Genomic DNA, 21,961 nt, shown 5'->3' on the forward strand with positions numbered 1-21,961 from the left:
CGAGGGGCGGCCGGGCGCTGGCCGGGGTCCCGGGGCGCGGCAGGGGGCGGGGGGCGGGGGCCGGCGGCGGCGAGGCGGCCTGCAGGGAGCAGCCGAGAGCCGGCCGGGCGCGCGGAGCTCGAGCCCCAGCCCGAGCGGGGCGGGGGAGGGAGGAGCCAAGAGCGACCGCCGCCTCTGCCGGAGGAGCCGCGGGGCCGCCACACTCGCCCCCCGCCCCCCCCCGCGCTCACTCGCACTCACACCCGGGCGCAGGAGGCGGGCGGCCCGGGCCCCACCAGCCCTCCATGGACGCCCCCAGCACGGGGCGCTGAGACCCCGCGTCGCTGCCCAGCCTGGTCCAGCGCGCCACGCCGAGGTACGGGGGAGGGAGCGAGGGGGTATTAATATGCAAATGCATCGCGATTGATTATGCAAAGCCGCGGGGCTCTAGGGCCAGCTCCCAGGCGGGCTGGGGGCGCCCGGGGGTTACCCGCTGCCAGCCTCAGCTTTCCCCGGCGCCCCGGTGACCCTGTCACAGCCCGGGAGCTTGCAACTTACGCCCTGGGGAAGGGAGGTGTTGCTAGGAGGTCGGTGGGCCCCAAGGTTCGCCGGCGGAGATGGCGTCCAGGCCTCCCCCTCGAGGGCCCGCCCGGCCTCTGTCCGGCCCGTCCGCTGAGCCTTCCCGGGCCGGGCCCCGCTGCTGGCCGCCGGAGCTCCCCCGCCCGCCGCGCCGCGGTTTGTTTACGGTGCGCGGGAGGCCTGTCCCCCCAGCCCCCACCCCTAGCCTTCCAGGCCGAGGCCGAGTGGCCTTTGCAAAGCTGCCTCCAGCTGGGGAGGGCAATATGAGTGGGGTGGGGGGTGGACTTGCACGGGCCCCGGGAGAGGAACGTCCCCGTCCCCCCGCCAACCCCCCCCCCCCCGCCACTTCATCCGCCTCCCCAGTTGAGCATGGCTCTCTGGTTGCAACACTCCTAATTGCAAAAAACGCTGCTGGGGGTGAGGGAATGTATTTGAGGGTCCCTAGATGATTAGGGTTGCAAGCTAGGGTGGTTGGGAAAAGGGAGGGAGGAACGGCCCTGTGTTTTGTGTGCCCCCCCCTTTGTTTCCCCCCCCTTGCAACGTGTCTCTGGTGCCCCTTCTCTGGCTGGGGCCCTGCCTTGTCCGGTGTGAAAAAAAGGCATGGGGGTGGGGGGGATGATAGGGGCAATGGAGAGAGCCACCATTTCCAGGGGTGGGAGTCGCAGAAGGAAAGCCAGTGGGCTGGGAGCCCACCCCTCAATGCTGGCTCTGGCCGTAGGAGGAGGCAGGGAAGAAGGGGGCTGTTGTCCAAGATGAGGGGGGAAGCAAATGTGACATGCGGACACAGAGATATGCCCATACAGACAGCCACATGCACACCCAGGGACACCCAGGCAGACTCAAGGACAGGAGCCGCTGGACACACCCACATGGGGACAAGGGGAGAGGCAGGCTGCGGCTGCACGCGGGTGCTTGGAGGGGTGGGACACACCCATGGGAGACCAAGAGCAGGGAGACTGACCCATGCACATACCCACGAACAGGGTCACACAGAGATGCTGTCACACACAGAGACAAGAAGGAGTCACTGTCACCCACACAGAAAAAGTCACTATCGCACGCATGCATGAACACAGAGCAATTGCACACAGCCGCATATTACAAAAGACCCTGTCACTCACAGGCACACACGTGCTCGCATGAGCCCAGTCACACAGGCATCATCGCCTGCTGTGACAGTGATTGTCACTCAGTCAAATGCAAACGCAGTTACACATCAACACATGTATACACAACTTAGCAACAAGTATTTTCCTGGACTCGGTGAGGCGCCTAAGAAAATTAATCTGTCTGAATGAAAAGACTTTACTGCATAATGGTGCAAGGTATGCATTCACGATAACATTCTCGGTCTCCGTCACTTGTCATCCCACCCTGCTAGATGGTGAGCTCCTTGAGACCTGGGAGAATCACTGGAAGAGCTCTGGATCCCATCCAGAGCCTAGCACAGGAAGTGCTCTGTAAATACTTGTTAATTGATTGACTGTGGGAACTCCGGACACAGGTGCACTCATCTGCACACAGTCCCTGCACCCACGGACTCAGGTGCAGAAGGCATTCACAAGGCTCAAGTCCACACAGTCACAGGTCCACGCCAACAGTTGTGTCCAGACAACCCCAGATGCACACACTGTAGCTGTGCAGTCAGACACACCCCTAGATGCACACATAGTCATAGACTCTTTCCCCCAAGCTTCCTCCTGTCTTCTTCCTTTAGGCTCAGCTTTTTTTTTTTTGGAGGGAGTAGAAAGTAGAGCAAAGAGAGTAGGGGGGGCAGGGGGGTTCCAGAGGGCCGAGTCATGGGCCTGAGCAGTTTCCACTGACTTCCAGCAGCTGGGATTATCCTGGCTGCTGGGGGAGGGGGGTGTCGGGGAGAGCTGGCTCCTAGGGAGCGGTCCCTCTCCCCACCCTACAAGCAAACGAGGGGTCTAGCTGCCTCTGCTGGGGTCATTTGTCTGAGCCTTTCCTGGGGCTGCTCACTCGCCCCCAGCTGAGTTCCTGCCTCCCACCAAGAGTCTGGCCCCTCTTCCCACCTCTGCCCTCCTGTCTAAACTTGGAAGCCTTCTTTAGGAGGCCGTATGCTGGTGAGTGTCTGGGTGAGTGATGTGTATTTTTGACTTGGAATATCTCTCTAACGCTGTCTCTCTGCTGCTCTGTCTTGCTGTGTCTGATTCTCCCTCTCCTTGTTTCTCTGCCAGTCTGTAACTCGCTCTCACCCTGTCGCTACCCTGTTCTTGTCTCTGTTTCTGCCATAGTCTCCTTTCTCAGAGCTGGGAACTGGCAGTGATGGTCTTCATACTTTTCCAGTTGTTAATGCTCAAGCCCCACCCCTCGCCCCGCCTGCCCTGCCTCTGGGGTCACTGGGAGGCTGGGGTGGGGGGCGGGGGGCTCAGCTGGCTGCTCAGGACATCCTGCGCTTCCTCAGTGCTGCAGCTGCAGCCAGCAAGTTTTGGGGGCTGGGAATGGGGGGAAGGGAAGGGGGTCAGTTACACCTATGCTGACCTCTCAGGCTGGCAGGCTCAGCCAGGGGACACCAGCTCTGTGGAAGCCCTGGGTGTGCAGGCTGCAGCTAGCTAGCTCCTAAACAAGCCAGTGAGAGGCTCCCCACCATGCTGACCCGCTGGAAAATAATTGCCACCACGGGCAGTGGTGGGAGTTGGCAGGATCCAGCTGAGCTGGGTCCATGGCAGGACTCACAATGGCCTTTCTCCACACCCCTGGCAGCTGAGACCCACCTCAGAGAGGCCCAACAGCTGTGTCCTCTTTGCCCAGCTGCCCAGACTATGTGCAGGACAGAGCGAGGCCCTCTCCCATGAGTGCAGGCTCCAGCCCAGAGTGGCAAAATGGGCAACTCTTCCAGAGAGGGAATTTGAGCAGGGGGCACTGGGGCAGAAGGCCCAGAGCCTAGGGGGCACTGGGCATTTCTGGCCAAGCTCCCCTTGAGCCATGGCCTATTTGGTAATGATTCTACCATAGAGAATCCACGGGCTGCTACAAAAGGGAAACTGAGGATTGGTCACAGGGAACACATAGCTGGATGAGAGAAAAAGGGTATTGTTCCTCTAGCAGTTAATATGCTGTAATGGTTAAGAGCAGGGAATTTTTTTGGAGTTAGGCTGCCTGGGTTTGACTCTCAGCTCTGCCACTTGCTGATTGTATAACCTTGGGCAAGCAATTTAACCTCTCCCTTGCCTTATCTGTAAATTGGGGATAATAATACCTACCTCATTCAGCTTTTTGAGGATTAGAGGAGTTAGAACATGTAAGATGCTTTTAAAAAGTGCCTGGTGCGTAACAAGCACATCCATCCATACATTGTTAGCTGTTACAATGGGAGAGCCTGTGGGTCTGGGGTCCCTTGGATTTCTTGGAGAAGCTTGGTGGAGAATTGGATCTCCTAGACATCAGAGGAATGGGACGGGCCCAGGGGGTGGGGGGGGAAGCATAGTGAGTCCCTAATCTCCAGCTTCCTCACCCTTCATGTCACCTCTCTCTCCCCCACAAGTTTTGGTAACCTGGAGCCCCTCTGCCTTGCCTTCCTCTACCCTCCCCTTTAGCTGCTGCTTAAAAGGAGCCCTTGGCATCTCAGCCTGGGACATCCCTCCCCAGTTACGGCCATGTGCATCAATGTTTGGGTGTCACTGCATCTCTGTCGGGACAAGTCTGAGTACTGGGAGTAGGGGAGAGAAATAACAAGGAAAGCAGGCTCATCTCTCCAACCCCCCTCTCTTCTTATGTGTAGAGTACAGCACCCTTCCTCTCTCCTGGGGATGCAGCATCCCAGCTAGCTACCATCAGTCAATCAACCAGGACCCAGCCTTGGCTGACACCAGATTCCCTACCCCTGCCCAAGGGGGCATTAATGTGAAGGGCAGTGGCACTGAGTAAAGACCAGTGTGGTAGACATGGCACCTTGAGATCCAGGGTCTGTCCTGGGTTGCCTCTTTCCCTTTGTGAGTCTGGTGATAAGACTTCTCTCTTCCCCAAATCCCTTTTAATTCAGCCCCTCCCCTTCAAGGTGCAGCAAGGACAAGGGAGCGATGCTCTATGGTGGGCCACTGGGGAGCCTCTGGAATGGGGGTCTAATCTCAACTCTAGTTCTCCTGGTTGCAAAGGTGCTTGGGGGACTTATGTGCCTCTTGGGGAAGCGAGTCAAGCATGACCACAGTGGAAAGAGCACTGGCTGGGAGTTGGAGGCTGGGTTTCAGCCATTCACCAGTTGGTGACTTTGGGCCTGGGTTTTCATTATCTGGACACATTGATGCCTGCCTCACTCAGAGTGATGGTAAAGGACGTAACATGGGATAACACCTCTGTTCAACCCATGTCACATCCTGCGATGGGAAGCAATGCCTGTGGATTCTCCTCCCAGGGCCTGGCATGTTCCAGGGTGGGGATACACATGCCGCCTGGAACCAGAGAGGATTCTCAGTCTCTCACAGAGGCATCTGGAGCTGGTGTGTGGTGGGGGACATATGGTTTTCAGGAATATGGTGTTGCCCACCCTCCTCCCTGGCAGGCCAAGGCTGGGGTGCCAAAGGGGACCTCCCTTTGTGTGAGGTGGTCTAGAAATTCTCTGGGTAGACAAGGGGAGCAAGATGGAACTTACTGGTGCCTAGGAAATGCTATCCCTGCTCCCCAGCTTTGGGGGTGAGCACTCAGTGTGGGAGACCAAGGACTGGGGTTAAAGGTTAGGGCCAAAGGCGCAGCCACACCCCGAAGCAGTGGCAAAGAGCAACGTATCTGGCCAAGCCCCCAGCCCACCTCTTTCTCCTCTCCTCCTCTTGTAAGGAAGAGATGAGCTCTTGGCTCCCAGAGTCTTAGCTGCCTGTTTCATTTTCTCTTTTAGCCAGGAGCGTGGGCGGGAGAAGGAGAACGGGACCCGAGGCTTTGGTGGCTATCGGCGTTTTTGTACACATCAGTGAGTGGGTGTGTTGTGCGCGCAACCATGTGTGCGTGTGTTGTGCATGTGTGGGTTGGGGAGGGCTCAGAATATCCGCTGGAACCGGGTACTGGGAGCCCGTGGCTCTGCGCATGCGGAGTGAGTGTGTGTGTCTGCACGTGTCCGTGTGTGTGCCGATTCTCAGCTGCATTCACTTGCTCGCGCGCGCGCGCTCGCTCGCTCGCTCGCCCGCCTGCGCGCTCGGCTCTCGCTCTCTCACTCACACACACACACACAATTTTCAGTCTCTCTCTCTCCCCCTCTTCCTCCCTCTCTCTCTCCATTCCCTCCCTCTCCCCCCTTCCTCTCTTCCTCTCCCCCCTTCTCTCCCTCACTCTCCCTCTCTCCCTCTCCCCCTCTCCCAGGTTCGCTCTCTCTTCCTCTCTCTCCCTGCCTCTGCCACTTCTGCTCGGGTGGGGGCTAGCTCCCGCCTCCTTCGGGTGGCTGAGAGAACATCCTTGCCTTTCTTTTCCCCTCCATCATTCCCTTCCCTCCTGGGTGATGCTCCCCAGGGCTTGCAGACAACTCCTCTCTAAGTCCTCCCCTGGGAAGGGGGAAGTGGGGAAGGGAGGACCCCAAGCTCTGTGCCCATGATGCCATCTGCAGCAAGCGCCTTGGCCCCGTGACATTCATGCCTCTAGCATTCAGCTGCCCCAGCTCCCAGCTCCAATTACCCGCTGGCTGCTGGGGGTGGGGGGATGGGGAGAATGTGCCATGCCCAGCGTGGGGTGTTACTAACTCTGCCTTTTGGGCTTCTTGGATCTCCACCTCCATTCTTGAGAGGAATTGGGGCAGGGGGCATGAAGTTCTGTGGGCTGGCGGGGAAGGGGCTGAGCTTTGGGGTGTGGGTGTGGGTACAGCCGTGGTCACTGGGCATGGGGGATGGAGGTGACCTCCAGACCTGGGCACCCACCTTGATACCTGACTGGAGCTGGCCTGGGGTGGGCAGAGGGAAAGGAGAGCAGCAGGTGGGTGAGGTTTGGGGGGTGGGGGGAACACAGCCTTTGATGTTAATACTGGGCGTCTGGCCCAAGTCAAGGCTGCTGTTTATGTCTTTCTGTTTCTGACCTGCTGGGGGGAGTTTCCTGTTATATTCTTTTGGGGGAGAGGATCTTTTGTTTAAGTAACCAATCTCCCCCTTATGTCATATCCCCCACCCCCATCTCCCATTCTCTAGCCTCCAAGGCCCCACAGTGGCTAGGAGATCAGACTTAAGGGTCACTGCCCTTAAGCTCCAGAATCCCATCTCATGGGGGCCCAGTGAGAGCCCACCAAGGAGTGCTGCCTTCCTCCCTTCCCTCCCTCCCGCTTGCCAATCTGGTGCCTGCTCCTCTGTCATCTCACACCTGCCAAATAGTACCTTCCTTCCTGCCTTTACTCCTCTCTTTCCTGCACTAGGATAACAGCCAGTTGGGTGGGGTAGTCCCACTCTGTCCATACCTGAGAATGGAACAGGGGGATCTGGGGGAGGAGAAAGAGGTCCCAGCCCCGAGGAGCATCTACCCCTCAATGTAGGGGCCTCTGTTGCTGCTGCAGCCTCCACCGTCAAGACTCCCAGGGGCTGTTGGTGTTTGTGGCTGCCCACGGGAGCCCACGTTGGCATGGGCGGCAGTGTCTGCACACAGATGCCTGTGTTTGCCTGTGCATGCCCGTATGTGTGTTTGGGCTACAGTGGCCACCCGGGCCCCTTAGCATCACCCTTCTTGGCTCCTATAGTTTGGAGTCTGGACATCAATGTCACATAATTGGGAGTAGGGGGAAGTATCTCCCCCCACCCTAGCAGCAGGCAGAGGGGAAGGGGAGAGGGAGGTGTGAACCTACCCACAGCACTATTAATAGCCCACATGCCAGGCCACCAAGAACCAGCTGTCACCGTGGAAACCATTTCTATTCTCCCCTCCCCCCAGCCTCCATGGGGTGGGACTTAGGCGGGGCATGCAGCACCCCCCACCCATCTTTCTTTGTCACCTTTCTCTCTTTGTCTCCCCTCTCCTCCATTTGTCTCTCCTCCCCTTCTCTGTCCTCTCTACCTCACCCGTTCTCTCCCGGTCCTCCATCTCATTGTGGCCTTTCATCCTCTCCCTCTACTTCTTGTCATCCCTGCCCAACTCTTTGTTCTTGCCCCTCCTCCTCTTTCTTCTCCATCATCCCTTCTACCCCTTTCCTCCTCTTCCTCGCCTTCTCTCAGCTCCCTCCCTTGTGTGTGTGTCTTTCCCTCTGTAGTTGGCAAGAGGAGGCCTGAGCTTTCTTTAGAGCATTGAGGACAAAGTTCAGGGGCCCACACAGGAGGGGCCAAAGCTAAGAGGAGATACTCAGGGGAGTAGTGTGTGTAGAATTTGGGGCTAGATTCTGGGGGCTGGAATCCCCTCTGGCAGCCCCAGGAGTCCTTTGGGGGAGTTCCTTGGGTCTGCAGGACTATGGAGTGGGACAGTCCTGCAGTGGGAACCTGGCATGGTGCCTGTGGATGCTGCATTGGCCTCTTGTCTCTGTCCCCCCATTGCAGAAGCACTTAAGCTTAATGAAATGCTTCCCCCTTCGCGGGCACCTTGCCCACACTGCCAACCGGCAGCTCTTATCTGACAAAGAGGGATTTGGTGGCCAGGCCAGCCAACAGGTGGGTCTTGTGTCCAGCTGTTCAGCCTAGTCTCAGAACCCCATAGCTCCACTTTCTCCACTTCCTTGGGGCTGAGCCTCCGCCTCTGCAGGGGATGTGCCAGGAAGGAGCTTGGGGAATTAAGCTGGACTCCAGGAGGAGGGGAGAGAGGCCGCTGTTCAGGGTGGGTATCCTTGTCCCACCCCCTTCCATGCTGACCTTTTTCTGCCCACAGCTAGCACAGGCTCACGTGGTATGTGCCTCCCTGCATGCTGGGCCCTGTGCTTGCTCTCTGTGCCTCAGAGGCCCAGGTACGTCCCTAGAGAGATGATGAAGAGTCCCAAAGGGTTCCAGCCTCTTGCTAGGTGCCAGGTGAGGGTGCCCTCAGCAGTGAGGGCAGCACTTTAGTCCTCTACCCACTGCCAGGGGCTCAGCCTAGCCTGGGTTGCACGGACAGGCACCAGGGCACCATTCAGCTCAGCACAGAGGTGGGGCAGAGAAGGAGCCTGCCCCTCCCCCTAGCAGGCACGTGCAAGCCCTTGGCAGTGCCCAGACACATTTGGAGTTAAGGCTGGACTGGGGAGGGGGAAGGGAAAATAAACATGATGGCTTAGGTTGGCACTGCCCCAGGTGTGCCCTGTAGCAACTGGCAGTGGAAGGGGTACGTGGTGGAGGGAGTCCTCCAGAGCTATGGCCTGGGGCAGGAGCTGCCCATGCCATGTGGCTGCTGCTGGTGTTCCCTGCCCAGCTTCACCACAGCTGCTAATGCCCATTCCCACACACCATGACCCTCTTCGCCTGTCCCCAGGGCTTGCTCCCCAGGGTTGCCCCTCTCTCAGCATGCCCACTCCTGTGCCTGTCTCCTCCCCTCCCCGGGGGCGCTTGGGCCTCTGGCTGGCGAGTGGATTTTTCCAGCTTCTGTAAACAAGTGGTGGCAGCATGCCAGGTGGGCAGGAGACAGGCGGGGGCAGCACCGCAGCCAGGGTGTGCCAAGCACCGAGGCACAGCCTGGGGGGAGACAGGGAGACACTCAGACCCAGAGAGAGAGAGACATTCAGATGCAGACAGACAGACCAAAGGAAGCCTCGCTGGGCACAGATAGAAGTGGAAACAGAGGCGAGAGAAAATAGCCCTCTATTGTCCAGCCCAACCCCCACAACTGCTCTGGCCCCCTACCTCTCACTGCTCTGGCTGAGAGCAGCAGGCCCCACTGCCCAGTCCCTGGGCATCCCCACCCACTCCTTCTCCTCCCCCTACCTCCACCCCTAGGGCTGGCTACGCCATTATAAATTTATAACAGGAATTTCTCCACAAGCCAAGAAAAACTTGACCTACTTTCTTGACAGCTCCCTGGGCTAAGGCTCCCTGCTCGCGCCCCCCCCCCCCTCCAGCCCCCAGTGCCTAGTCCTTGTCTGTGGGGGTATCAGTGGCAGAATGGGCCACCCTTCTGTACTCCTGCCACGGTCCCCGCACTGGGGGCTCGCCTGAGTGCAGAGGCCCTGTCCCACTGCCCTGCCCAATGGCCTGACTTATCTCTCCCTTCCCCTCCCACCCTGGCTCCTTATCAGTTCCTGGAGGTGGGGCCGGGGGGCCCAGGGGCGAGGTCCCTGGTACAGTAGGCACGTGATGGAGGTTGTGTTTGGGGAGCTGCACCCTTTGTCCCCCTCTCACATACCCACACCTGCCTGTGTGTGCAGACAGTAAGCCTCAGGTCTGTAGCCTGTGGTCAGAGGTGCAGTGTAGAGGGAATGGTGGGCCCAGGTTGGTACTACGCTGGACCCCAGGTAGCGGAACACGGCTAGCATTCCAGGGAGGCTGCGAGGTTTTCATCCCTGAGTGACTTGCTTACTAGCTGTGTGAACTTGAGTGAATGATCAAGCTTTCTGAGACTCAGTTTCCTCATCTTTAAAGTTCTCATGCCCACTTTGGAGGGCACCTACTATCTACTCAGTTAATGAGTGTTAGTTTCCTTTCCCCTTCTCCTTGCCATCCCGATGGGTGACAGCTCAGCTAAACCAACTGGGAAGTCTGGTCCTCAGACTGGGAAGTGTGATTTGGGACCTTGAATGGGAAGCTCTGGCGTCTTTGAGGGGCTAGAGTTAGGGACCCACAACTCGGTGAGCAGCAGGGAGGTCAGCTCCCCACTATTTTCAATATCTCTCTCCCTTAAGGCACTTAGGTGGGCTCATGACCCCTGTGTGCTGCCCCCATGCCCCACCCTTCCTTCACATTACCCCCCATGCCTGAGCTGAAAACTGCTTCTCTCTGGTCCCCTTTTGCCCTATAATACTGATGAGTTTTGGGAAAACTTGGCTAGAGGGATGGTAACAATAGCTAACATTTAATGGACACTTATTAAGGGCCAGGCACTTGATCAAATGTGAAGATTGAGACATGGTATATGGATTACCTCATTCTTTCCCTCCATGCTTTTCCATGTCTGGGGCTTAGGATGTGGATCACCAGCCTTGCCTGCTGTACCTGTTGATCTGAGCGGTTAGCCTGGTCCTCTCCCTGTGCCTGCCCTCCATGCCCACCACCATCTTGTTATGAGCCCCAAGAGCCCAAAGTGTTGCCACCAAAGGAATCCTATCCACCCACCCCTGCCATGGTGCCACTTTATCCCTGCCTCTCTCCTCTCTCTGCAGGACATTTGGACAGGACAAGACTCTGAAACTACTCCCCCAGCCAAGCACCCCCCCACGGACCCAGCTTGCCCCCCAACCTTACCACCTGCCACTCCCTGGCCCCTCTCACCGCCCGCCCCCCTTGGGGCGCAGGGCATGGTGTGAAAGGCCAAGTGCTGAGGCAGGCACCATGGGTGCTGTGCCCTAGGGCCTGGGTGGCGGGGGGTGGGCGGCCTGTGGGTGTGTCGGGGGGGCCAGTGTGCCCACCCCAGTCTCTTGGCGTGCTGGAGGGCATCCTGGATGGAATTGAAGTGAATGGAACAGAAGCCAAGCAAGGTGGAGTGTGGGTCAGACCCAGAGGAGAACAGGTAATGGGTCCAGCAACGAGGTCGTGCCAATTCCAAGGCAGCAGGCATGGTCCCCTGGCTGGGCAAAGGAGAGCAAACTTGGGCCTTTTAAGCACCTCTAGGGGGATGGGCATGAGGCCAGCAAGCCTGCTGCCTACCTTTGCCCAGGAGATGAGGTCATATTCACATGTGGCAGGGAATTAGGCACCTGGAGTGTGAAATGCCCATTTCGGAGCCGGGAGGTGACGCAGAGCAGAGTAATTCAGGCAGCAGGCCCCCTTGACAGCGCCAGGCAGTATCCAGTGCCCTCAGTGTCCCCTCAGCCACCCTCACCTGAGCATATAGAATGCAGACAGCTTGCCATTTTCCTCCTCTCCCACCAGCCCGTTCATATCTGACCACTAGTGTGCCATCCATAAGCCATGGTGCATGTGACGTGACGTTTCAGGCACGTGCACCAGTAACTATTGGTCACAGCCCGCACTTATATTGGGAACCTATTGGGAGCCCCACAAGCTCTTCCTTGTTCATGGGCAAGGGCGGGCACTGCCATGGGACTCCTCCCAGGAAGTGGAAGTGAATGCCAAGTATGAAGGTTTTACTCACACATGGAAGAAGCATCAGCCCTGCACGCAAAACTGGGGGTGGGTTACTTATGACCTGCATTGCCCTTGAGAGCCCTGAGGGTCTCTGCCTCTCCCATGGGCTCCAAGTGGCACAGAGCTCTGTGCCAGTTGGCGTGGTGCCCCGAGATCTGGGTACAGCCTGTGCCTATGGCCAGGGAGAGGGTGGGGGGAGGGGGTGCTCTGGGGAGCAGTGTGGCTGTTGCCTAGGAGACCAGATCCTGAGCCAGGAGGCCGGAGGCCTGGCCAGGCAAAGCCCTGGGGCCCAAGACTGGGTCCCTGGAGGGGTGGAGGATGTGGGTGGATGGGGCTGGCAGTTGGGTAGGGCACCTGGGGTACCCCCGCAAAGCATTACCCCAGGGGGGGACTCTGAAAAAGATGAAGCCTATCACTGCGTAGCTCTCGCTTGCAGCCTCTGTACCTCCCTGCCCAGACTTCTGTGAGTCTGGGAGAGTCTGCTCAGAGAAAGGCGGGAATGCCAGTTCCTGGTCCCCCAGAGCTGCAGCCCCTCCCCTGTTTTCCTCCCCTCCCCCATCTCCCTGCACCACCTTGTGGCTTTCCCTGGGACTGCACCCAGAGGCTGTGAGTCTAGTTAATTGCTGAAGACTGCCAGCTCAACTGGAGCCTTGGTGGCCAGGAGATCCTCCACACCCACCACTCCTGGAGGCGGGATTGAGATCTGACCCTCCAACCATTATAGAAATCAGACAAGGGTAATCTCCAGGGTGTGTGGAACATAGAGCTGTCTGTGACTGTGACCCTGGCCAAGGTCACTGTGTCAGTGTGTTGGGAGCTGCTTTGGGCTCCAGGGGGAGGGGCCCTGCAACATGCACACTCAGGTTATGTGTGGGAGGTTATACAATCTGTGCATGCATGTAGAAGGCTGTGTAACTTGTGTGTGCTACAGTTATGTAACACATGTGGAGAGGCTGGTGACATGTATGTGCAGTGGCTGAGGATTGCTATTACCTTGCATGGAGGGGCCCAGGGTCCTTGTCCTGGCTCAGACTCCAGTGCCCAGTGTCACCAGGTTTGCTGCTCTGTTAAATGGAGGCTGTGGACACGGACTCTGGAAGTCCCTTCCTATTCTCATATTGTTCGTTCTAGCTTCCAGTTGCTAGGCACTATATGTTTTCAATCACTGTGGTTATTTAGCATGTGTGCATGACCTGGAAATCAAGCAACATGTTCACTGGGGGTGGGGGATGGTATTATTAGATGCCTGTCCATAGGGTTGTGTAACACATGGGCATATTCTAGAGGTCATATACCACATTTGAGAATGCCCTGAAAGTTGTACAGATATGTAGATCCTGGTGCTTAATTCCCGTGCTTGGGTTAATATTGAAGGCTACATAGTTATTCATATGCGCTGGTCTTATATTGCACATATGTGTGCGTGTTCTAAAGATTATACAGCTTTAAGCATGACTTGAAGATTCTTTCTGCATATGTGTCATGTAATGAAGGCTTAAATATGTGGATATCTTGTGGATTATGAGTGTTTAGGACTTTATAATGCGTGTGTGTGTATGTGTGTGTGTGTATTGGGGCCCTAGAACATGCTTGTGCCCCAGCCAAGCCCCTTATCTCTCTCCCCAAAGCTTCTAGATAACTGGATCCTTCTCAGTTTTGTCAGCTGACCTGGGTTGGGAATGGGAGGTAGAATGAGGACACCAGATGGAAGGAGTTGGGCCTGGGGGATTCTATAAGCCTATTGGATGAGGAGGGGGCTGCCCAAAGACTGCTCTGTGATTCTGCCCACTTTGCCCCCACCCAGTGCCAGGTCACCAGATGGAAAGCGAAAAAGAAAGAACGGCCAATGTTCCCTGAAAACCAGCATGTCAGGTGAGCCTGGCTATGTGTGCCCTTTCTCCCTGCCCTCAACCCCACCAAACCAGGCCTGGGCTCTGCTGGGGCCTGGGCGCATACCAGCAGCTCCTGTATCCTGTGGGGAGAGCCTCCTAGAGGGCTTGGGATGGATTTGTCTGGAGGTGAGAGGGGTGATGTGGGCATGCCCCAGCCTTTGAGGATGGATTGGGTCAGGAAGGGCCTCTTCCCTTCTCCTATAACGCCCTCGCCTGAGCCCCGCCCCCCGAATCAGGGCCTGGGCTAAAGGGCCGAAGGGCTATATTCCCCTGAGATGAGCTGCTGACGTTTGCTTCTCCTTCTCCCACATCCCCTGCCCCTTTGATGCAGCAAGAGAAAAGCCCTGAATGGGCAGTCAGAACTGGGATTCTCCATATTCTTAGGGAAGGGGATGGACAAGATGACCTCTGATGTGTCTCCAGGATTCTAACTGGACACAAAGAACCCTTCAGGGAGGCTGGGCTAGGGAATGGGCCAGGAAGGAAAAGTTGGGGGTTGGAGAAAGTGTAGGAGCCTCTCTGCTGGGGGCCCAAGCCATGCCTGCCTCCGTTCCTCCCTCCCAGGGTATATCCCTAGTTACCTGGACAAAGACGAGCAGTGTGTCGTGTGTGGGGACAAGGCAACCGGTTATCACTACCGCTGCATCACTTGTGAGGGCTGCAAGGTATGGACCAGCCAGCTCCTGCCCCTCCCTCACCACCACCCCATCTCACTCCCTTTAAGGCCCCCACAACCTGGCACAACAGACAGCTCTATAAACATGTAACCTAAAGCCCACTGTTACATCATCATTTCTCTTCTCTTTTTCATTCATTCATTTATTCACTCATAATCCCTGCTCTGCCACTCATAGGTAAGATGCTTAATCTCTCTGATCCTCAGTTTCTTCATCTGTAAAATGAAGATAATCATACTACCTACCTCATAGAGTTGTTGGGAGAATTAAATGAGATAATTCACATAGTGTATTTACAATAGTGATAGGCACATAGGAAGCACTCAATAAATGTCAGCTATCATCCATCCATTTGGTGTATTAGGTGTGAGGGGTGTGGTGTATGCCCTGCCCTCAAGCTGCTCACAGCCAACCAGAGAGAGACAAACATCAGCTGAAACCAACATCAGTGTTTTTCAAAATGTGGTTCATGGACCACCTGCAGTACTAGTTAAATGCAGATCCCCAGAATTCATCCCAACACTACTCAATCAGAACCTTTTGTGGTGGAGCCCAGGAATCTGCCTTGGAAGAGGCTCCCCAGTTGCTTCCACTGCACCTGGAAGGGTGAGAACCAGTGCTGGGGAACATGGTGGGGTGCAGAGGAGAAGAGGATGGCAGAGTCTCCTTGGGCAGAGGGGACAAGATCGTAGACTTGGGGAGGCTTAATTAGATTTCGCTTTGGACATTTCAACCTGCATGGTTTTTCCAGGATCATCATCACCTCCTGAAAATGTAAGACCTTTCAAGAAACAGAAATATTTAAAAATACGTTAAGGCTTCAAGTTCCTTTCTTTCTTAGTATCAACCAAACCAAGACCACCAGAGATTTAGAGTCCCAGAGCAGTGTTCCTGGAAGCAATACAAGCAGTGTAACATAGAGCAAGGAGCCTCACCCTCAAGGACGTCTGAGTCCCAGAGGAGCATCCCAAAAGGACAGAGATGCCTTGGCCCCCACACTAGAGTTCAATGTTGTAGGTCTAGAGTGAGTCCCAGGAATCCGTATTTGTGGTAAGTCCCCCAGGTGATTTTAATGCACCCCAGAATCTGAGAGCTCAGACCTTGGTGTCCATACCTCAGGTCCAGTTCTGGCTCTGCTCCCCATTTATTCATATGACTTTGGACAAATCGCTTAGTCCCTCGAAGCTTCAGTTTCCTAGTTGGCAAAATGGAGATAGTAACAGTTCCTCCCCATGGGGTTGACACGAGTGTTAAATGGCATGATGCATGAAAGAAAAGGCTTCTAAGGGCCTGGCACATATGAGGCATTCAGCAGATACTAGCTCTTCATGTTAATACTACCGTCTTGATTCCTGAGGTTTTTCCTTTAAAAGTAAAGACTAAACGTGATACATAGAATTGAAAATTTTCTTTTAAAGCTACCAGAGTTCATACCCAATGCCTTTTCTTGACTTTTTTACCCCCTATTTCATGAATTCCACCTGTATGGGCAGCAGGCAGCATGTATGAGGATGGTTTTTGGGTCAATGTTGTTTTTAGAGTCATTTAGCAAGATGGAAAATAAGGTATTAATTGGACTTTGAAAGCTGCTATTCTTCAAGCCTCGCAGCCCCTCACACCATCTCAGGCCCCAATCTTCCTACTGTGGTCGTGATCCTTACTTCCACCACCACCACCACGCATGTACCCCCACCCCTCAGCGGCCTGGGGGCTGAGGGCATGTGTTTCTAAGGTCCTTCTAAGTCCTGGCAGAGCCCAGTGACCCTGGGCTTGCTGTGTCAGGAGGACGCCAGGTTCCCTCACTAATTCCCTTCCCCTCTAGTGAACTGCATGGTTGATTCAGGAGGGGGGAGATCATGATCACAGCATGCTTGTCTCCCCCTACCCCAGGGCTTCTTTCGCCGCACAATCCAGAAGAACCTCCATCCCACCTACTCCTGCAAATATGACAGCTGCTGTGTCATCGACAAGATCACCCGCAATCAGTGCCAGCTGTGCCGCTTCAAGAAGTGCATCGCCGTGGGCATGGCCATGGACTGTAAGGGGATCGGGAGAGGGTCGGGCCAGGTGGCTGCGAGTGGGAGTGAATTCAGATATGGCAGCTCCCTTCCAGGGTACCCTCAGGACCCCCAGGGCAGAGGGACAATCCAGGTCAGGCCGATGGCCGAATGAATGTTGAGAATCTTGGTCCCTGCTGCCCTCGTCTTTGGGGAAGAAGAAACGAGATTCTTCTGTGGGCCCTGCACACAGGCCCCAGTGCTTACCTGCCTTGCACCACTCCAGGGCCTTAGAGGGAGTTGTTAGGTAGAAAAAAGTCCTGAGCACCCCACCCCACCCTAGCACAGTTCCTAACTGCCAGAGAAGGCACCCCACTTTGGGGTGAGAGAGGGCATCTTTCATTGGCTAGGGATTGGATGGCAGGGTCATCTAGTAACTACTGTCACCATAACCCTTTAGACCAGAACGTGCAGTTCCTCTGGATCAGCCCAAATTGGAGTTGATGTGGTCCCAGTGATTATCATGGTCCAGGTTGTGCCACCCAACTGCTAGGTGATTTGGGAAGTCACTTAACCTCTCTGGCCCTCAGTTTCCCCAACCTGTACACTGGGAAGAGTAGTTCCTGAGAGATTGTGGAGAGTGTCATGCACACTTTGTGTCTGTCTGTTGTTGACAGTGGTTCTAGATGACTCGAAGCGGGTGGCCAAGCGCAAACTGATTGAGCAGAACCGGGAGCGGCGACGGAAGGAGGAGATGATCCGATCACTGCAGCAGCGACCAGAGCCCACTCCCGAAGAGTGGGATCTGATCCATGTTGCCACGGAGGCCCATCGTAGCACAAATGCGCAGGGCAGCCATTGGAAGCAGAGGCGGAAATTCCTGGTAAGGGGAGAGGGGACGTGGGGAGAGCGGCAGCCAGGTGGCTGAGAGAGGAGAGCAAGCTCAGAGTCTTGACTCCTCCGGGAAGCCGCCTTAGTTTAATCTGACCCAAAGCTGACACTTTTCACACCTTGGTGGTCCTGATTCATACACCTGTATATGTGTCGCTACTGTCTGGGTCCTGCCTATTCCATCTGATTGGAAGCTCCGTGAGGACAGGACCCTGCCTTCCTCATCGAATTTCCAGTGAGCAGGGGCAACCTCTCCCTCTTTTTCCTGCCCACAGTGACTGGGCGGAGAGGGTGAGGACACAGTCGTGTAACAGTATTTTTGGGCACCTGCTGGATGCCAGGCATTGTGTTAGTCCCTGGCAAAACTGAGTACCAAGTGAACAGTCAGCTTGGGAGGAGCTGGACAGTTGGTCATATCTGGTGGGGGAAGCTAGAAGCATCTGGTTCCTGGTGGAGTATGCCAGGGGGTAGAACAGTGCACTGTTAAGAGCATGGGCTCCAATACCAAGCAGATGTGTGTGTCAGAAGTGAGACAGCCTGGGTTCAAATCTTGGTTCTGCCACTTACTAGTCATGTGACCTTGGGCTTATTAGCTGCACTATGCCTCAGCTTCCTCGTCTGTGAAATGGAAATAATTATAATATCTTCCTTATAGGGTTGTGGTGAGGGTTAAATGAGATAATGTGTGTAAAACATGTAGCCTAATGCCTGGCCACATATTAAATACCCATTATAGCTTCTATTATTACGACATTACTTCAACTACTGTTATGATTATTATTACTAGCAGACTTGGAGCTCTGGCTCTCTTCTATTCTCTGCCCCAAGGTGAAGGAGAAGCCTTAGGCCTGGGACACAGCAGTCCCGAGCTACGGTCCTGGCGGCCCCCGTTCCCCAAGCTGCCTTGGAGCTCCCCCTGGTGGGCAGGGAGCCTCAGTGAGAGGTTGAAAGGGGTCTGCAGCCCCAGCTGACCCCCATCTCTCCCTCTAGCCGGATGACATTGGCCAGTCACCCATCGTCTCCATGCCAGATGGAGACAAGGTGGACCTAGAGGCCTTCAGCGAGTTTACCAAGATCATCACCCCGGCCATCACTCGTGTGGTGGACTTTGCCAAAAAACTGCCCATGTTCTCCGAGGTGAGTAGCTGGTGGGAGGAGACATGGTGCCACACTGGAGGGAGACCTGGCACTGCTCCTCATGTCACCCAGTCCCAGCACGTGCTCATCTGAGGTTCTCTGAACAGGGAGCAATTCCTGTAGGTCAACACACCCAGGGTGTGCACACACATACACACACACACAAACACACACTCACTCTCTGGGCTACCTGATTCCTAAGAAACCAGCAGGCTCCAAGTACCCAGTCTCTCCAGCCCCTCCTGGGCCCTCCCTGCCCCTCTCCCTGCCAAGGGTACGTGGCCACCCCAACTCTAGGCAGCTTGAAAGTTCTCCTCATCTTAGGGCACTAACTCTGGGAACAGCTGCCCTACTATCTGTGTGACCTGGGCCATGTTTTCCAACTCCCCTACCTCAGTTTCCTCATCTGCAGTGGGGATGGAGATAATGATAGGACCTAACTCACAGCATAATTGTGAGGTTTAATGAAATAGGGCAGCACAAGGTTAGCTATTCAGAGTACACATTACTGGCTGAGGCCAGCAGTGGCCTCGCAGCTCTCAGAGGGCACTCATGGGGATACTGGTGGTGAGGGGCATGCTGAGTGTTCCTGTGGCCCTGCTGCTTTGCAGCTGCCTTGCGAAGACCAGATCATCCTCCTGAAGGGGTGCTGCATGGAGATCATGTCCCTACGGGCGGCTGTCCGCTATGACCCTGAGAGTGACACCCTGACGCTGAGTGGGGAGATGGCTGTCAAGCGGGAGCAGCTCAAGAATGGCGGCCTGGGCGTAGTCTCCGACGCCATCTTTGAATTGGGCAAGTCACTCTCTGCCTTTAACCTGGATGACACGGAAGTGGCTCTGCTGCAGGCTGTGCTGCTAATGTCAACAGGTACCTGCCGATTGGCTGGGAGGGCTGTCGCTCTCTTCCTTCCTTAATCCTACAGTCTCTCTCTGCTCCTCAGCTTCTCTGCCCCCAAGCTTACCTCTGTCATTCAGGCCATATCTGTCACCCAGGCCCATCCTCTGTCCCCTCTCCCCTGCTCTGTCACCTATTCCCCTATCTGTTCTGCTCCCCAGGCGCATCTCTTGCCTCCTTATCTCTCCCCTGCTCCTTATCCTGTCTTCGCCCTGTTCTCTCTCTGCCCCTCATCCCCTCTCTACCCCCATTCCCACCCCACCTCTCTGACTGCCAACCCTGCTCTCTGCCCCCTAGTCCTGTCCTGTCTCCAAGTTTCCTCTGTTCCCAGGCTACCATTTCTCTGTCGTTCTGTCCGTCTGTCCTCTTATCCCTCCATACCCTGTCCCCTCACTCTTCTCCCTCTGCCCTGCCGTTGCTCCTACACCCACCTCCCACTGTGTTTTTCTTCCCTCGCTCTTCTAGCCTCTCCGCCTCGGGCTCCCTTCACCCACTCCCCCTCACGCCCTTCCTTCCTTCCCTGCAGACCGCTCGGGCCTGCTGTGTGTGGACAAGATCGAGAAGAGTCAGGAGGCGTACCTGCTGGCGTTCGAGCACTACGTCAACCACCGCAAACACAACATTCCGCACTTCTGGCCCAAGCTGCTGATGAAGGTGACTGACCTCCGCATGATCGGGGCCTGCCACGCCAGCCGCTTCCTCCACATGAAAGTCGAGTGCCCCACCGAACTTTTCCCCCCTCTCTTCCTCGAGGTCTTTGAGGATCAGGAAGTCTAAAGCCTCAGGCGGCCAGAGGGTGTGCGGAGCTGGTGGGGAGGAGCCTGGAGAGAAGGGGCAGAGCTGGGGGCTGAGGGAGACCCCCCACACCTCTTCTCTCCTCCCTCTCATCCTCGGATAGATTCAGCTCCCACACACCCCTGCACTGCCCCGTCCCTCCTCAGAACCTCCAGCCCTGGGACAGGGCAAACCAATGAACTTGCTATGAAAAGGACAGTGTCAAGGCTGGGGGGCTGTGTCCTCTGAGAAGGTAGGGCAAGGGAGGGAGAGCTAAGAGAGGACAAGCCATCTTGACCGTAGGGGACAGAGGATTGTGGGGTGGGGGAAGATACCCTCAACTCACCCCCTACACACACACAAGAGAGAGCCCCCTGCCCAGTTCCTTGGCCTAGGTTCCCCCTCCAGGCTAAGAGCCTCTCTGTTTCCCCAGATGCCTGGGTGCAAAGGAAGGCTTGGCTTGGCTCCTTCCCTGGAAGTTAAAAATTATAGTCATTCTAACTGCACTTTGGAAACCAGGCAAGGGGAGAAGATAAATGAAGAAAAACTAGACAGAAAAAGAAACAAAGAGAACGAGCAATTGATAGAGAGATGATATTAAGTTATTAACTGAGGCTGGCCAGAGGGGAGGACCCCCCTACCACCCCCATGCACTTTGAGAACTGCCCCTCCTCCCCCCAAATCAGAGAGAACTGCCCCCCACACCAGGTCCCAAGGGCAGGGCTGCCAATCAGAGCTGTGAGTTAACACCACAGGGTCCTGGCCACCCCCTCTTGCCTTGCCCCTCCCTCTGTGCCCCTTTGGCACCCCCACCCCAGTACTCCTCTGCTCTCTGCCACTCGTGCCCGCTGAGTTCCATCTACCTCTCACGCTGGATGCCAGCTGGCCCCTCACCAGCCTGCCCTGCTGCCCGCACAGCTCCCCTTTCAGGTGCCCAGCCCCAGGGGCCTTCCCTGTCCCCTCCACTCCGTCTGCACCTTGGCACCCACACAGGAAAAACTGTGGCTCAGGCTCCCGCCCTCTTCACATCCTGCAGTATTAGCTACAAGCCAGATGCTGCTGCACTGGGGGGCAGGGGGGGTGTGTGTGAGCCTCTCCCAGAGCCTCCGCCCCCTTAGGACCCTGTTTCCCATCTGTCTCCTGGGCTCTCTCTAACCTCTGCCCTCCTCTTTTCCCACTCCCGCACAATGCACTAACCCAGACTCTGGGTGGGCAGGCACCGGAATGGGGGTGCTTAGATAAATGGCACTTAGCTGGGGCCCCAGGGGAAGGGGCGGTTGGTGCTCCTCCTTTTTTCTTTGAAGCTCTTTAGGCCAGCCGCCCTTCTGCCCTTGGGACCCCTTTCCCCTCTTCTTTTCTCTAATTCAGGGACTTTGGCTTGAGCCACCCCCCACCCTCCTGGGGAGGAGTGCTCTGTGGGTCTGCATGTGGGTGAGCTGCCCTCCTCTTCCTCCTCTTGACTGTTGCCCACTCCGCAGGGGAGAGAGGGAGAGAGGAGGTGGCCCTCCCGTGGGTGGGGGAGGGGCGGGTGGGGAGGGACAGCGCAGACCAGAGGGCCCTGGGCTCAGGGCTGCATGTCGGCAGGGATGGATGGGTGGACACAGATGCCCCCGGAAGCCATGGGGAATGGGGCAGGGGGCGGGGGGAAGGGTGCCAGGGCTTCCTGCGCTTTGCACTATTGGGGCAAAAATGTCTTAAGCAGTGGGGAACCTGCCACCCCACCCTGACCCTCAGCCTGCCACAGCCCCTACACATATGCACGTGTGCGCACATACACACATGCGCGCACACACACACACATACACACATACACACACACGGGAAGGCAATGCTATGCTGCCCATCTGGGCATGTCCTTCCCCCACTGTTCAGGTGTTCCGACAGGGGTGGAGGGTCTGGAAGAGCATCCGCTGTCACCTGTGCATGTGCCTGCCCCTTCCCTCTTGGGCTTGTGGGCTGCCCGTGCTGTCTTTGTCTCTATCCTCTCTCTCTCCTGGGGTACTGATTCCTGTATTACTCCAGTCCCATGG

The 21,961-nt window shown here is 56.3% G+C and overlaps 1 protein-coding gene across 1 annotated transcript; it reads left to right on the plus strand.

The window, feature by feature from the left end:
- Positions 1 to 203: 203 nt before the first annotated feature.
- Positions 204 to 21,447, plus strand: THRA (thyroid hormone receptor alpha). Its single transcript, XM_058560900.1, has 9 exons — positions 204 to 355; positions 10,742 to 11,088; positions 13,471 to 13,538; positions 14,123 to 14,223; positions 16,126 to 16,273; positions 16,910 to 17,115; positions 18,114 to 18,260; positions 18,872 to 19,130; positions 19,684 to 21,447. The coding sequence occupies exons 2-9, from the start codon at positions 11,036 to 11,038 to the stop codon at positions 19,932 to 19,934; spliced, it is 1,233 nt and encodes a 410-aa protein (XP_058416883.1). The 5' UTR covers positions 204 to 355; positions 10,742 to 11,035; the 3' UTR covers positions 19,935 to 21,447.
- Positions 21,448 to 21,961: the final 514 nt, after the last annotated feature.

This window comes from Diceros bicornis, chromosome 18 (assembly GCF_020826845.1).
Source record: "Diceros bicornis minor isolate mBicDic1 chromosome 18, mDicBic1.mat.cur, whole genome shotgun sequence".
Lineage (NCBI taxonomy): Eukaryota > Metazoa > Chordata > Mammalia > Perissodactyla > Rhinocerotidae > Diceros > Diceros bicornis.